The sequence below is a fragment of the Salmo salar genome, chromosome ssa08, assembly GCF_905237065.1.
Source record: "Salmo salar chromosome ssa08, Ssal_v3.1, whole genome shotgun sequence".
Classification (NCBI taxonomy): Eukaryota; Metazoa; Chordata; class Actinopteri; order Salmoniformes; family Salmonidae; genus Salmo; species Salmo salar.
In genome coordinates this window covers 19,382,042-19,397,055 of record NC_059449.1, presented here as the reverse complement: position 1 = coordinate 19,397,055, position 15,014 = coordinate 19,382,042, and the positions used below count along the sequence as shown (strand labels likewise).

Genomic DNA, 15,014 nt, shown 5'->3' with positions numbered 1-15,014 from the left:
TATCGTTTCGTCTTATTTTGTATGTACAATACAAATACTGGATCAGCTTGTCAAATTGAGGAGGCAGATAAACGAGTGTTTACGGTATATCACCGGTGCTACCTCGTCAGTCAGGTGTCAGGAACCAACCAGCCATCAGCAATTCAAACGCTCCAACAGTAACTTAACACGCTGCAAAATTAGCGTGGTTAGTGCATTTTGTAGCCATGTCTTTCGAACTCGCTTTTGGTTCTCGTGTTGCCTCCATTATGGAAACTTTGACAGAAAAAGCCGTGCAAGACATCTGTCAACTTATGGGAGAAACTTATGCTGCTCTAAGAGTGGAAATGTTGCATGAACAAAACCAAAGATCGATAAAGTTACAGGCGATTGAGAATAACATCGGGAAGGAGAAGCCAGCGAACTGCATGGAGATAATTCAAAAACCAGGTGTGTCATAGCTAGCTAGGTTGGTTATGCGTATAGGCTGTGTCTGTAGGAAGCGTGCCTACAATTAGCTAGCTAGCCATGTCACTTACTTGAAGCCTACAGTAACTAACGTTACACATCTCCCGGTCGAAAAGGATATCTAATAGTCGACTGGGGGACGCTCCAAGTCTGGACAGTAAGTAACTAGCCTCAACGATACCGGGAGACTCCTCGTCTCTAACATGTGACGTTATGCTCACTTTTTGTTAACAGTCCCATCACAAGTCAGACTGTTGAATAAACTTTATTTTACCAGTTGCCTGCTGATTTGTATCCTTATGTTGGAGGTAATCTGAGACAATACGCTGGTCTGTATGTCGTTTTGTCTTTCTGGTTCGTATTTCCAATGTTAACGCAATTCGCACGCAACTTGCACAATATGTCAACAATGGCCGAGTTAAACCGAAGCACAGACCGAACATTGTCCCACGCAATCACCTGGTAAATTTCACAAACACATCCAGTTGATGAAGAGGGAATGCGCTTTGGTTGACAACGTTCGGCTATTGTGCATCAAGTGAAATGCGTCAGGAGATGGAAAATACAAGCAACATAACCCGACTTTTTGCTGCACCCGTAGGTTAACACTTTCCACTTCCTACCGCTAAAAGTACCAACGGACAACCGGTAAAGTAGGTTAAAATAGCATTGTATTCACAATTCTGGCTTGTAAAGACTTGCATCTTTTTTTACAGCAACTTATTTCTGACAAATGTCCATGGAGTAACCTTGGTAACAGCCTGTTGCCAGTAACGTTAGTATGCGGATTACTATGCTATCATCTCCTTAGTGAAACGTTGCAATAGTAACTATAGCAAATGCAACCCAGTTCTCAGAAAAACATTTACACCATCCTGCCCTGAGTGATGATTGCATATGTCCACTATGTTTGGGAAATTTAGCCTCGATATCCCAGTTTTGTGTTGAACATTTTTTTTTTTTAATCTGTATTTGTACGTTAGCTTCCCCAACAGGTTTGAGAAACTTCCCAGTCGTGGAGCAAATCCTCAATGAACAAGAGGCCAATGGTCTTTGGCTAGAAGGTGACCCTACTGTGGAAGATGAAGGTCCACAGTCACTGGTACCAGAGGAAGAACAGCCATCACGGGCTTTTGGTCAGATGACAGACGAGGTGAGTTTAGCTTGTGGTTTGGCTGCCGATTTAGATATGTCTCGGAGCTGCGCTGACTACGCCCAGCCAGATGTCATTGAAAACCATGCTAACGTTTCAAGTCCTGTGTAGCAGGCCTGTAACTGTGAGTAACAAGGCTTTGAATGACACCTAGGCAAGCTCTATACTGTCTAGGCTACAGATGATAACGTTTCGGGCTCCCAAGGATTCTCATTTAAACATAAATGCCCTTCTCAAGACATTTATTTGTGTAAAATATATTCCATAATTTGTGTTCAACATATTCCATTATTTTGGAGTCATTCCCCTTGTTTTTGTAATAATAAAAAATGCTAGTGTTGGTGTAATTGTTGCTGTATGATCAGTTTAATAACAGCATTGGTTGTCTTTTGGAAGGGGGTGGAGACATGGCCTGCACCACCTGTCATTAAACAGGAGGAAATGGATGATGATGACATGGAGTGTCAAGGTCAGTTGTCAAATATCCCTGTGAAATGTATTGTTGTACTGGTGCTCAGGATCGCGATACGCACAAGTGCATTGTTTATAAGGGAGACCGGGCCTTCAGATGCTCCGAGTGCAATGAGGACTTTGAAAGACGGTACCATCTCAAAAAACACCAGCTCGAAAAACACCCTCTAATGGTGGACCAGCCACATCCCGGTCATAATACGTTTTATATATATATATATATATATACCATACAAAACAAACATCCACAACATCACCATGCCCAGACCTAACTGCTCACACCCCCATCCTCAGCACCTGCCTCAAACTGCACCATTTTGTTTCTCCATTGTTCAACATTTAGATAATAAAGCATTTGACCTTTCCATTGTTAACGATGGATTGGTTGATTTACAGTTTAAGTATTTACGTTTTTAAGATGATTGACGAGAAAAGTATCGTCCAACACATTGGGTATCTCACTGCACACTCGTATTCCATGGCTTGAAATATGCAGACAGTTGGATTAAAAGTACATTTATTTATATTGTAATACTTCTGACAGCGAACTTTCTAACTCTGACTAACTTTTGGACTTTATCGCATTCCCAGAAGGCATGGATTGTCAATTTAAGAAATATTATTAATTTCTACATTTAGCTAACATTAGATAGTTATTCTAGAGATTCTTACCTTTGCCTTGATTCGGCATTCCAGATCATCATGGTATTTGTAGTTTGATACACATTAGCAACTAATTAGCATTTCATTTGGGGGGGTGAATATATTGATAAGCCACCTTGTCCTAGAGAGATTTACACCTATCAAAACGTCACAGGGTGAGCCTACACAAAACACAGCCCTTTAAGTGTTTCTAAAATCCCCTATGGGAAAACAAATGTGACTCCACTGTGGAAAGGGGAGATTCTCACCAATTGGTTTCTTGGCCCAATCAGAACAGTTGTGTTTGCGTTGTAGAAAATCTGCAAGGCCTCAAATCCAAACTCATTACAGAGAATAAACTTTTTTGTGGGCGTAGCGTTGGGGTAGCCAGGGAAAGGGATCGATAAACCCATCAATTTAGAACACACTTGTGACTTGAGTGATGCAATTCATGTTCCACTTAAATAATACAACGAGCATGAAATTCAAAACAAATCCCCGTTTTACAAGATATAAACCTCTGTAACAGTTACACATTTTCATTTGGGAAGTATTACATCTTTTACATGTGTCATGTCTCGAAATCTGCCATAAATGCACATGGCCTATAATCAGGCACCCACCATTATTTTGTGTGAAATTGCACCAATTCAATACCTCTGTGCCTTATGTGATTTCATTTACATTTACATTTAAGTCATTTAGCAGACGCTCTTATCCAGAGCGACTTACAAATTGGTGCATTCACCTTATAATATCCAGTGGAACAACCACTTTACAATAGTGCATCTAAATCTTTTAAGGGGGGGGTTAGAAGGATTACTTTATCCTATCCCAGGTATTCCTTGAAGAGGTGGGGTTTCAGGTGTCTCCGGAAGGTGGTGATTGACTCCGCTGTCCTGGCGTCGTGAGGGAGCTTGTTCCACCATTGGGGTGCCAGAGCAGCGAACAGTTTTGACTGGGCTGAGCGGGAACTGTGCTTCCTCAGAGGTAGGGAGGCGAGCAGGCCAGAGGTGGATGAACGGAGTGCCCTTGTTTGGGTGTAGGGCCTGATCAGAGCCTGAAGGTACGGAGGTGCCGTTCCCCTCACAGCTCCGTAGGCAAGCACCATGGTCTTGTAGCGGATGCGAGCTTCGACTGGAAGCCAGTGGAGAGAGCGGAGGAGCGGGGTGACGTGAGAGAACTTGGGAAGGTTGAACACCAGACGGGCTGCGGCGTTCTGGATGAGTTGTAGGGGTTTAATGGCACAGGCAGGGAGCCCAGCCAACAGCGAGTTGCAATAATCCAGACGGGAGATGACAAGTGCCTGGATTAGGACCTGCGCCGCTTCCTGTGTGAGGCAGGGTCGTACTCTGCGAATGTTGTAGAGCATGAACCTACAGGATCGGGTCACCGCCTTGATGTTGGTGGAGAACGACAGGGTGTTGTCCAGGGTCACGCCAAGGCTCTTAGCACTCTGGGAGGAGGACACAAGGGAGTTGTCAACCGTGATGGCGAGATCATGGAACGGGCAGTCCTTCCCCGGGAGGAAGAGCAGCTCCGTCTTGACGAGGTTCAGCTTGAGGTGGTGATCCGTCATCCACACTGATATGTCTGCCAGACATGCAGAGATGCGATTCGCCACCTGGTTGTCAGAAGGGGGAAAGGAGAAGATTAATTGTGTGTCATCTGCATAGCAATGATATGAGAGACCATGTGAGGATATGACAGAGCCAAGTGACTTGGTGTATAGCGAGAATAGGAGTGGGCCAAGAACAGAGCCCTGGGGGACACCAGTGGTGAGAGCGCATGGTGCGGAGAACGATTCTCGCCACGCCACCTGGTAGGAGCGACCTGTCAGGTAGGACGCAATCCAAGCGTGGGCGGCGCCGGAGATGCCCAGCTCGGAGAGGGTGGAGAGGAGGATCTGATGGTTCACGGTATCAAAGGCAGCAGATAGGTCTAGAAGGATGAGAGCAGAGGAGAGAGAGTTAGCTTTAGCAGTGCGGAGAGCCTCCGTGACACAGAGAAGAGCAATCTCAGTTGAATGCCCAGTCTTGAAACCTGACTGATTAGGATCAAGAAGGTCATTCTGAGAGAGATAGCAAGAGAGCTGGCCAAGGACGGCGCGTTCAAGAGTTTTGGAGAGAAAGGAAAGAAGGGATACTGGTCTGTAGTTGTTGACATCGGAGGGATCGAGTGTAGGTTTTTTCAGAAGGGGTGCAACTCTCGCTCTCTTGAAGACGGAAGGGACGTAGCCAGCGGTCAAGGATGAGTTGGTGAGGTAGGGGAGAAGGTCTCCGGAAATGGTCTGGAGAAGAGAGGAGGGGATAGGGTCAAGTGGGCAGGTTGTTGGGCGACCGGCCGTCACAAGACGCGAGATTTCATCTGGAGAGAGAGGGGAGAAAGAGGTCAAAGCACAGGGTAGGGCAGTGTGAGCAGGACCAGCAGTGTCGTTTGACTTAGCAAACGAGGATCGGATGTCGTCAACCTTCTTTTCAAAATGGTTGACGAAGTCATCCGCAGAGAGGGATTAGGGGGGGGAGGGGGAGGAGGATTCAGGAGGGAGGAGAAGGTAGCAAAGAGCTTCCTAGGGTTAGAGGCAGATGCTTGGAGTTTAGAGTGGTAGAAAGTGGCTTTAGCAGCAGAGACAGAAGAGGAAAATGTAGAGAGGAGGGAGTGAAAGGATGCCAGGTCCGCAGGGGAGGCGAGTTTTCCTCCATTTCCGCTCGGCTGCCCGGAGCCCTGTTCTGTGAGCTCGCAGTGAGTCGTCGAGCCACGGAGCAGGAGGGGAGGACCGAGCCGGCCTGGAGGATAGGGGACAGATGAAATCAAAGGATGCAGAGAGGGAGGAGAGGAGGGTTGAGGAGGCAGAATCAGGAGATAGGTTGGAGAAGGTTTGAGCAGAGGGAAGAGATGATAGGATGGAAGAGGAGAGAGTAGCGGGAGAGAGAGAGCGAAGGTTGGGACGGCGCAATACCATCCGAGTAGGGGCAGAGTGAGAAGTGTTGGATGAGAGCGAGAGGGAAAAGGATACAAGGTAGTGGTCGGAGACTTGGAGGGGAGTTGCAATAAGATTAGTGGAAGAACAACATCTAGTAAAGATGAGGTCAAGCGTATTGCCTGCCTTGTGAGTAGGGGGGGAAGGTGAGAGGGTGAGGTTGAAAGAGGAGAGGAATGGAAAGAAGGAGGCAGAGAGGAATGAGTCGAAGGTAGACGTGGGGAGGTTAAAGTCACCCAGAACTGTGAGAGGTGAGCCATCCTCAGGAAAGGAACTTATCAAGGCGTCAAGCTCATTGATGAACTCTCCAAGGGAACCTGGAGGGCGATAAATGATAAGGATGTTAAGCTTGAAAGGGCTGGTAACTGTGACAGCATGGAATTCAAATGAGGAGATAGACAGATGGGTCAGGGGAGAAAGAGAGAATGTCCACTTGGGAGAGATGAGGATTCCAGTGCCACCACCCCGCTGGCTCGATGCTCTAGGGGTATGCGAGATTTCACTTCGCTCTGAAGCCGCCAGTGTTGCTGTAACGGAGGATCTAATTAATTAGCAGGTTAGAAAGACTAATGTAGCAGGTTAGGAGAATGATGTTAAGGTTAGGAAAAGGGATAGTTAGGTTTAGCTAGTTGTCAGCAACTGTTGTCCCTGACGGGACAACTAGATGGAGCTGTAGCCTACTCCATCTAGCCACAACCATCAGCTTTGCAAACAAACCATCAGTCCCGACAAACCATCCAGAGTCTGAGAGGAGGATGGCTCATAATAGCATGTCATTTGCTACTATTCCACTCCAGCCATTACCACGAGCCCATCCTCCACAATTAAGGTGCCACCAACCACCTGTGAAACCGTCGGTATAACACGGTCTTAGTTGATTTTAGGGTGTATTGTGTTACCTGCAATTATGTATTGCTTTAGCAATATTGGATTTTCCATTTTCATGTATGTCAACTTTTTTTTTCTTTTTTTTTCTCATCTGGACAGCAAGGGTTGTGGTAGAACAGTTGATCAAATGAAGAAAATTTGATTTTTCTTGACTCATCGGGTTTCAGTAACAGTATTTTTTTTTTTTAAGGTTTGTCAACCCAATGTGTTCTTGCTTTCTGAGAGGAATACAGATTTGTCAACCTGTTATATCGTTTAATTTTATTATTTTGCATGTATAACACATATTCAAACAGTTGGTGAAATTAAGGAGGCAGATAAGTGTTTACGGTATATCACCGGGGCAACCTCGTCAGCTGTCCGGAACCAAACGGCCACCAGCAATTCAGAGGTTCCACCACAGACAAAAGGGTTTAGTTTTAATTTATAACAGATTTGGCTCCACGGTCATTTCATTCTAGCACACTGGCTAACATTTACCAGGTTAAATTAGCCATGTCTGTCCAACTCGCTTTTCGTTCTCGTGTTGCCACCATTTTAGAAACATTGACAGAAAAAGCCTTGCAAGACATTTGTCAATTCATGGGAGAAACTTGTGCTGCTCTTCAAGTGGAAATGTTGCATGAACAAAACCAAAGATCGACAAAGTCGCAGGGGAAGGAGAAGCCAGCGAACAAGCACGGACAGCCGTAAAACACCCGGTGAGTAATGACTCGCTAAATTAGGTATTATGCGTATAGGTTATTTGTCTGTGCAGAAAGCTCGGATACAATTACTTCCCCACGTGTCGGCTAGTGGACTTCGCTCCAGGTGACCTTTGTCATCATATCTCCCGGAGCGAAGAGGATGGCTAGCTACTGGACTTCGCTCCAGGTGACCGTTGTCGTCATATCTCCCGGAGCGAAGAGGATGGCTAGCTAATGGACTTCGCTCCAGGTGACCTTTGTCGTCATATCTCCCGGAGCGAAGAGGATGGCTAGCTAGCAGTCGCCTGTCTGATGGACAGCGTCCTGGCTCCAATTCTGGCTTGTAGTTAGCGGACTAAACTCCACTCCATGGTGAAAGATGAACTTCCTCCACCAGGAAGTGGAGTTTAGTCTGATAGCCATTAATAGTCCTATTGCATAGCTCATATAATTTCCTTAGTGAAAGGTACTATGTAGCAAATAAAATCTATTTTTCGGATAAACATAGCTATCCCATGAGTGATGGCATATTTCTATTATGGTTATGAAATCTGAGCCTCGTTATCCCTATTTTGTGTTGAACCACATTTTCAGAAAATATAAATCTATATTTGTATGTTTGCTCCCCCACCAGGTTTGAGAAACTTCCCAGTCCTTGATCAAATCTGCAATGAACAAGAGGCCAATGGTATTTGGCAAGAACGTGATCCTACTGAGGAAGATAAAAGTCTGCCATCACTGGTACCAGAGGGAGAAGAGCAATCACGGGCTCTTAGTAGGACAACAGACATGGTGAGTTGAGCTTGTGGTTTAGCCGTTGATTTTGTAAGGGTAACTGTCTCTCAGAGCCGCGCTGTTTACACACAGGTTTAATTGAAAACCATGTGAGCATCTCACGCCCAGCAAAAGTTACACGTCCAGTGTAGCAGGCCTGTAACTAAAAAGTACCGTAAGGCTTTGAATGACTAGATAAACGCTATATATCATCTAGGCTACAGATAAAACATTTTAGGTCTGGTTCCACAATGGTTTTCCTGTAAAGTTGAAAGTTCACTTTATTTGAACAAAATCACTCTTTTCGATTCATGTTATAGAAGTGTCCAGACACTTTTTTTCTCACATGTTTTTGAGAACCTTACCCCTCCAGCGATATACTACCTCATGCTCATTCAGCAGTTGTAGGGGCACAGAAAAAAGAATTTTAGAAACGACAACGCTCTCAGTATAGTGATGCATGTCTTTAGATGTTATACACATGAAAGTGTCATTCCGAACTGTACCCGCAATGTTAAATATTACATTTTGTGCGACTTCAGCTGTATCTCCTACCAGCTGGGCTGCTTCTCGGTGTAGTCAGCGCAGCACCGCTAGTATAAACCATGCCCTTCCAAAGAAATGTATTTGTGTTCAACATATGACATGACACCAAAATCATGTAATTCCCCTTGTATTGTAAATAAATAAAAAAGTTATGTAACCCACAGAAAGGTGTAACTGTTTATGTATGACCTACAAGTTTAGTAAAGGCTGATCAGTTAATAACATTCATTGTCTTTTGGAAGGGGACTGAGACATTGCCAGTACCACTGGTCATAAAACAGGAGGATGATGACATGGAGTCTCAAGGTCAGTTAAAGCTATTATTGTAATCTGTTAAATACAGAAAGCTCAGACAAGCTCTGCAGCATGAGCTATACTCTTCTTTGAAACAATTATAGCTTCTGTATTGGCCAATATGATAGTCACTGTGAAAGGTATTGTTGGTGACTTCCTTTCCAGGTTATGGCGAGTGGATTCCAGAGACTCACAAAGCCAACCAGAATATCAGAGGAGAAAGTGATGAGGACGAGAGAAGTCCAGCCTCTGCGGGATCCAAAGAACTTGGACTCAACGACTTCAAGAGAGAACAGAATCCGTTGCTGGTGTCACCTGAGGATGCTGCAGCACCCAAAAAAAAGAAATATAATGGGAAAATTAAGACCAAGAAAGGCACAATGATAAATCACATGATAAAGCACACAGGGTTGCCCTTTAGCTGTGATATCTGTGGTGAGAAATTCGAGCATCGAGACTTCTTGACCAGACACAAGCGCTCTAATCACTACACAGGGATCATCTACAGCTGCTCTGTATGCGAAAAAACCTTCCGGATGGCCGGATCTCGCGACACGCACGAGCGTGGTCACACTGGAAAAAACTATTGGTGCTCAGATTGTGGCGAGACGTTCAAGGAGCGCCAGGAACGCGACACACATGAGTGTATTGTTTACAAGGGAGAACGGCCCTTCAGCTGCTCCGAGTGCAACAAGGACTTTCAAAGACAGTACCATCTCAAACAACACCAGCTGGAAAAACACCCTCTAATGGTGGACCAGACTGTCCACCGTAAACCCAGATGCTCTGTGTGTGGAAAAGTGTTCGCGGAGATCAGATGGTTAATCAGGCATGAGCGCACTCACAGGGGAAAAAATCAGCGCAGGGATCGTGACCCACACGAGTCCATTGTTGAGGATCCTATCAACGAACAGCTTGAGTCAAAGGACCTAGAGGGTCAGTTGGAGTCAGTTGAGAGTTCTGAGGCACCCATAAAGAGTGAAATGATACGCTACACTTGTGAAATATGTGGAACAACTTGGGCGACTAAAAGTAGCATGCGCCGTCACATGGTAATACACAAAAAGAAGCACTATACCTGCGATGTCTGTGGCAAGGTATTTAGGCTCAAATCCATGTTCACAACACATCAGCTCAGACACAAGGGATTTAAAAGTCAGTACCAGCTTGAAAAACACCCTCAAGGTGGAGCAGCCATGTTCTGATCATGATACTGCCATGGTAGCTCAGGGAGCACAGCCTTCTACCTATAGTGACTTAAAGACAGATATGAGTACCCTCGGTGGTTCAAGTTCAGGTCCCACAGACTAAGTTGAACAACCACAGTAACAATGTCAAAAAGTACATGTTCCTATAGAAGTCGAGGAAGCACAGCCTACGCCTGCCTGAAAATGGCTGCTCCCTTTTTGTCCCTGCTGAAGATGACAAGTTAAATGGCTTCAACTGAATGAAGTTGTTTTGTTAAGTACAAAATGTTTACACATGAATAAAGGGCCAATGGAGAGTGGGGAAATAGTGTGTAGAACAGCTACGGGTCTGGAATTAGACGGGACTAGACTGGCAGGGGATTATATATGCGCAGAGGGTGGTGGGCTTCACTGCACATGGTTCGTGTATAACATCGACGGGACTGGGATTTGATGGGACTGGCAAGGGATCCAGGCTGCATCACATCCGGCCGTGATTGGGAAGTATGGGCGGCGCACAATTGGCCCAGCGTCATCCGGGTTTGGCCGGAGTAGACAGTCATTGTAAATAAGAATTTGTTCTTAACTGACTTGCCTAGTTAACTATATTTTATGCGCAGAGGCAGGTGGCTTTCACTATATATATTTCCTCAGGTACCTGGATGATTTAAAACACTTTTTTTTCTTCTAATCCTCATGTTAATTTATTTTAGGTTTCTTGCTACCGTGCAGCATCGAGTTGACAGTATTTTTCTTTCAGCCTATATTCTGTTGCTTTGGCAACATTTGGATGTTCTCTTTCATGCCAAGTAAACGTATTTGAATCTGGAGAGAAGGGTGTCATTGCGGCCTGTAATTCATGGTGTTCCTGCATGTTGGCGTGCTTGCATCTTCAGTTAGGACTCTGGTTAACAGGCCGGAGGCGACACTGGTAGCTAGCTTGGTCACTGCTAGACAGTGTCCTGTGTTTCCACCGCATTCTGTTTGTGTTACGGCGCTAGCTAGAACTCCGGTACACAGGCATGGGCAACACCACCAGTAGCTAGCTAGTAGACCGTGTTCTTCTCCCCCGTCCGCCGAACACTGCTTTTCCGCACTTTGTTGATGTTACTGTGTCTGCTTGATTTTTTTTTTTACATCACTTCCTCACTGCGCTTTGATAAAGAGAGGCGTGGGTTGGCTGGTATATCTGCTTTCCAATGCATTAACAGATTACATATAACGTTACATTTTAAACTACAACATTGCACATAAATTATATTACAATGATGTCATAGCCTAAACAAAAAAACTAATACTTTTATTTTAATAAACTAGATAGACCAAGGGAAATCCAGGAGATCAAAAGTGCCACTTAAAACAAGCCACATGCAGGAACCAATGGGGTGCTTGAGGCGGGCATTCCTGCAGATGCAGGAACACCACACATCATGCTATTGAATATGGACAGCAAGGTTGTACAAGCAATGTTTTATATTTTTTGTTCAGTATAAATGTAAATTGTTGGTCTGATGTTTCATGAGGTGAAATAAAATCACAAATGTTCCATATGCATAAAAAGCATATTTCTCATTTTGTGCACAAATTTGTTTACATCTGTTAGTGAGCATTTATCTTGACAGGTGTGGCATATTACACAGGTGCATCTTGTGCTGGGGACAATAAAAGGTCACAACACAGATGTTGTCTAAAGTTGAGGGAATGTGCAACTGGCATTCACTGTTCAGTTCTCTACCATAAATCGCCTCCGCCATAATTTCAGAGAATTTGGCAGTATGTTCAACCTGCCTCAACTGCAAACCACGCCACCCCAGGACCTCCATATCCGGGATCGTCTGAGGGGGTGCTGAGTATTTCTGTCTGCAATAATAACGCCTATTTAAGGGGAAAAACTCATTCTAGTTGGCTGGGCCTGGCTACCAAGGGGGTAGTTTTATGCCCACCCATGGCTGCTGCCCAGTTATTAGGCCCTAATCTATGGATTTCACATATGTTTATTTCCATTGACTGATTTCCTTTTGAACTGTAACTCAGTAAAATCTTTGAAATTGTTTCATGTTTGGTGTATATTTTTGTTCAGTGTAAATCAGTGATGGAATTGATAGATTTTTCTTCTGACTTATCAGTTGTTCCAGTAACAGCTTTCCTTTAGGTTTGTCAACTTCAAAAAACATTTGGAGGAATAAAAATCAGTCAGTGATATTTACATTTATTTTACAACACAAATATTGATAACAGCAGGAACATTTTAAGGAGGCAGATAAAGAATGTCTATTATATTGACAAGATATTCAAGTGACCGCTCTAACAATGGAAATACATGTCCTCAAATATGGAAGGAAGGCTGGAGGAGGTGAGATCAGACCAGACCAAAGCCATGTAGTTAGGTCATTGGTTTCTGCATTATGATGCATATAGTACTTAACGGGGTGGCAGGTAGCCGAGTGGTTAGAGCGTTGGGCCAGTAACTGAAAGGTTGCTGGCAGGGGCGGAAATCCCGGGGGGGACACGACCCCCCCCATCCTGGGAAAAATATGATTTGTCCCCCCCAATATATCACTGAAACATAACTATGTAATTTAAATAATATTAATAATACGCAATGAAAGCAATTGTGCTGATTATAGACACTTAATAGCACGTTTAAGTTTCAAAAGATTGCGACCCCCCCCCCCACCCTTTGCCTCACAATGGTTTGATCCACTGCCAGTTTCTTAGTTGGCAAGCTAACAGAGGGGTCGTATCTACTGTCTGAAAGGCACTCAACGAACGTAACTGACGTGAGGTTAATCCAGTCAATCGCGCACACACACTAGCTGAATATGCAGAGCTAGCACGCAAATATTAACTATTAAGCTAGCTAGTACCGATTCCATTTGTGGCCTCGTCAAAGATGGAATCTTAACTGACTTGCCTAGTTAAATTAAGAAAAATATAAAAACAATTCTATGGCAGCCATGTTAGCTCCCCATTAACATTACATGGGGAATATTTAAACAATGCTATGTAACTGAATATCTAGAATTTAAAACATTCTAAAAGTTGGCCTAACTCTCTAAGGGTGCATTCGTAAATTGCCTCCAGTGTGTCAGAGTGTGCTCTGGGTCATTCGTAAATTCAGAGTGCGCTCTGGCTAAGGAGTAGGGTTGATCTGGGCGTTCTGACCTCACAAAGGCTGTCAAGCACCCAAGTGAACTGGCTAAAGTTGGCTAGCTTGCTTGCTCCTTCCAGACACAAATAAGAGAACACCTCTCTCTGACCATTTTACTCGCCCTAGCAGAGCTGGTTAGACTGTTTTCATGTTATCTAGAGTGTTAGTGACTAACTGCAATTTAAGAACTTTTTTTGCAGATGTTTACTGACTCCAGTCATATTCAGCAGGTTTTGCGAGTTCGTAAATTCGTCCGGTATTCTGCACTCTGGCTTACTCAGACGAGAGTGCTCTGAAATCAGAGTAGATAACCAGAGTGAATTTACGAATGCACCCTAAATATGGCTCGAGATGGGACCATACTAGCCAATGATAGGGCAGATACACATTTTCATTCCTCCACTGTACTTGATTGATGAATTAAGGTCACAAATTAGTAAGGAACTCCCCTCACCTGGTTGTCTAAGTCTTCATTGAAAGGAAAAACCAAAAACCTGCAGATGCTCGGCCCTCTGTAGAATGAGTTTGACACCCCTGAGATGTAGGACTCGTCTTTGTATCTGTGCCATTAAGTCCATTTGAAAGTAATACATTTTCTTCAACCATAGAATGAATAGAACGAGTGTCCCCATTCAAGTCAATGATGGGGGGGACTGGCGGCCATTGCAAGTGTAGACATAGGAGCAAAGCAGGAAGTAAAAGCAGAAATTGTACCCACGAGGCGTATGTGGCAGGGGCTCCTAACGATCACTGATTACAAAAAGAAAACCAGCCACGTCATGGACATCAACGCCTTTTTCTTACAGTTAGAGCACTACAACAACTCTGACCCCCAGAGGACAACATACTTATGGTCTCCACAGAGGACATATGTAAGTCATCCAAAAGCGTTAACCCTTGCAAGGCTGCCGGCCCAGACTGCATCCCTAGCCGTGCCCTCAGAGTATGTGCTGACCGGGATCGAACCCAGATCTGTAGTGACGCCTCTACCACTGTGATGCAGTGCCTTAGACCGCTGTGCCACTAAATATGTCAGGGCATAGTCTCTGTGAGACATATCTACCCTTACAAAATCGGCTGGCAAAGCACAAGCTCCATTCACCTTGTCTGTCATCTGTACTTGTTCTATTTCTACATTCCCAACTCATAGGAATCCCCACTCAGTTAACTACTTTGAAATTGGAGAAGCCCTCAATTGCAATGCCCATGCGAAAACAGGTTATATCCACGATGAGTCCTATCTATCTCTATGACAACGGGCACAACACTGATATAGTTCTTTTTTTTTACCCCAAGGTTTGTGAGATGCCTTATGTGTCCACTAATCAGTGCATTTGTAGCATTCTAATCATTACAAAACGTATATTCGGGAAAATAAGTCTCACGTAGCAAATTAGCAATTAAATGCTTCGTTGAACAAATTCGACAGTTATTTCCTCCATACAAAAATTCCTCACTTCGTGCGTGGGCTTACTTTCGTAAACAGATTTCGGGCTGAGTAAAACGTCTCGCTTTGTCTCTTCCTCTGGTATTTCTTGCAATTCACACTCCGAGCTGTGAAAGGCAGCAATACGCAACAAAGCGTCTAGTCTGCCAAAAACCACACGAAGAAGAAGAAGAAGAATCGGTATCTCTGGAAACGGCCAACACTTCAACCTTTCCGCCAGTAGCTAATTTCTTTCTCTCACAGTCAGGTGTTGAACCACACGCATAAACGTTTGTATTTGTGTAACTATGTCTTTCGAACTTGCCTTTCGTTCTCGTGTTGCCTTCATTATGGAAACCTTGACAGCAA

General features: G+C 44.4%; 1 protein-coding gene across 2 annotated transcripts; it reads left to right on the top strand.

Annotated features, from left to right (window-relative positions):
* Positions 1–63: 63 nt before the first annotated feature.
* LOC106610390 (zinc finger protein 502) lies at positions 64–11,087 on the top strand. Of its 2 annotated transcripts, none has more exons than XM_014209748.2 (6): positions 64–429; positions 1,431–1,600; positions 1,997–2,069; positions 7,902–8,059; positions 8,830–8,893; positions 9,047–11,087. In XM_014209748.2, the coding sequence occupies exons 1-6, from the start codon at positions 207–209 to the stop codon at positions 10,084–10,086; spliced, it is 1,728 nt and encodes a 575-aa protein (XP_014065223.2). In that variant the 5' UTR covers positions 64–206; the 3' UTR covers positions 10,087–11,087. The 2 variants fall into 2 exon arrangements, with proteins under 2 accessions (XP_014065223.2, XP_014065227.2); XM_014209752.2 differs by having other exon boundaries at positions 66–604.
* The last annotated feature ends 3,927 nt before the right edge of the window (positions 11,088–15,014 follow it).

Bases quoted from the DNA above. Each gene is read 5' to 3' on its own strand.
- LOC106610390 (XM_014209748.2), top strand. From the start codon at position 207: ATGTCTTTCGAACTCGCTTTTGGTTCTCGTGTTGCCTCCATTATGGAA. The intron at 430-1,430 runs GTGTGTCATAGC...TTTGTACGTTAG, and splicing joins GGAGATAATTCAAAAACCAG to CTTCCCCAACAGGTTTGAGA. The intron at 2,070-7,901 runs GTCAGTTGTCAA...CTCCCCCACCAG, and splicing joins TGATGACATGGAGTGTCAAG to GTTTGAGAAACTTCCCAGTC.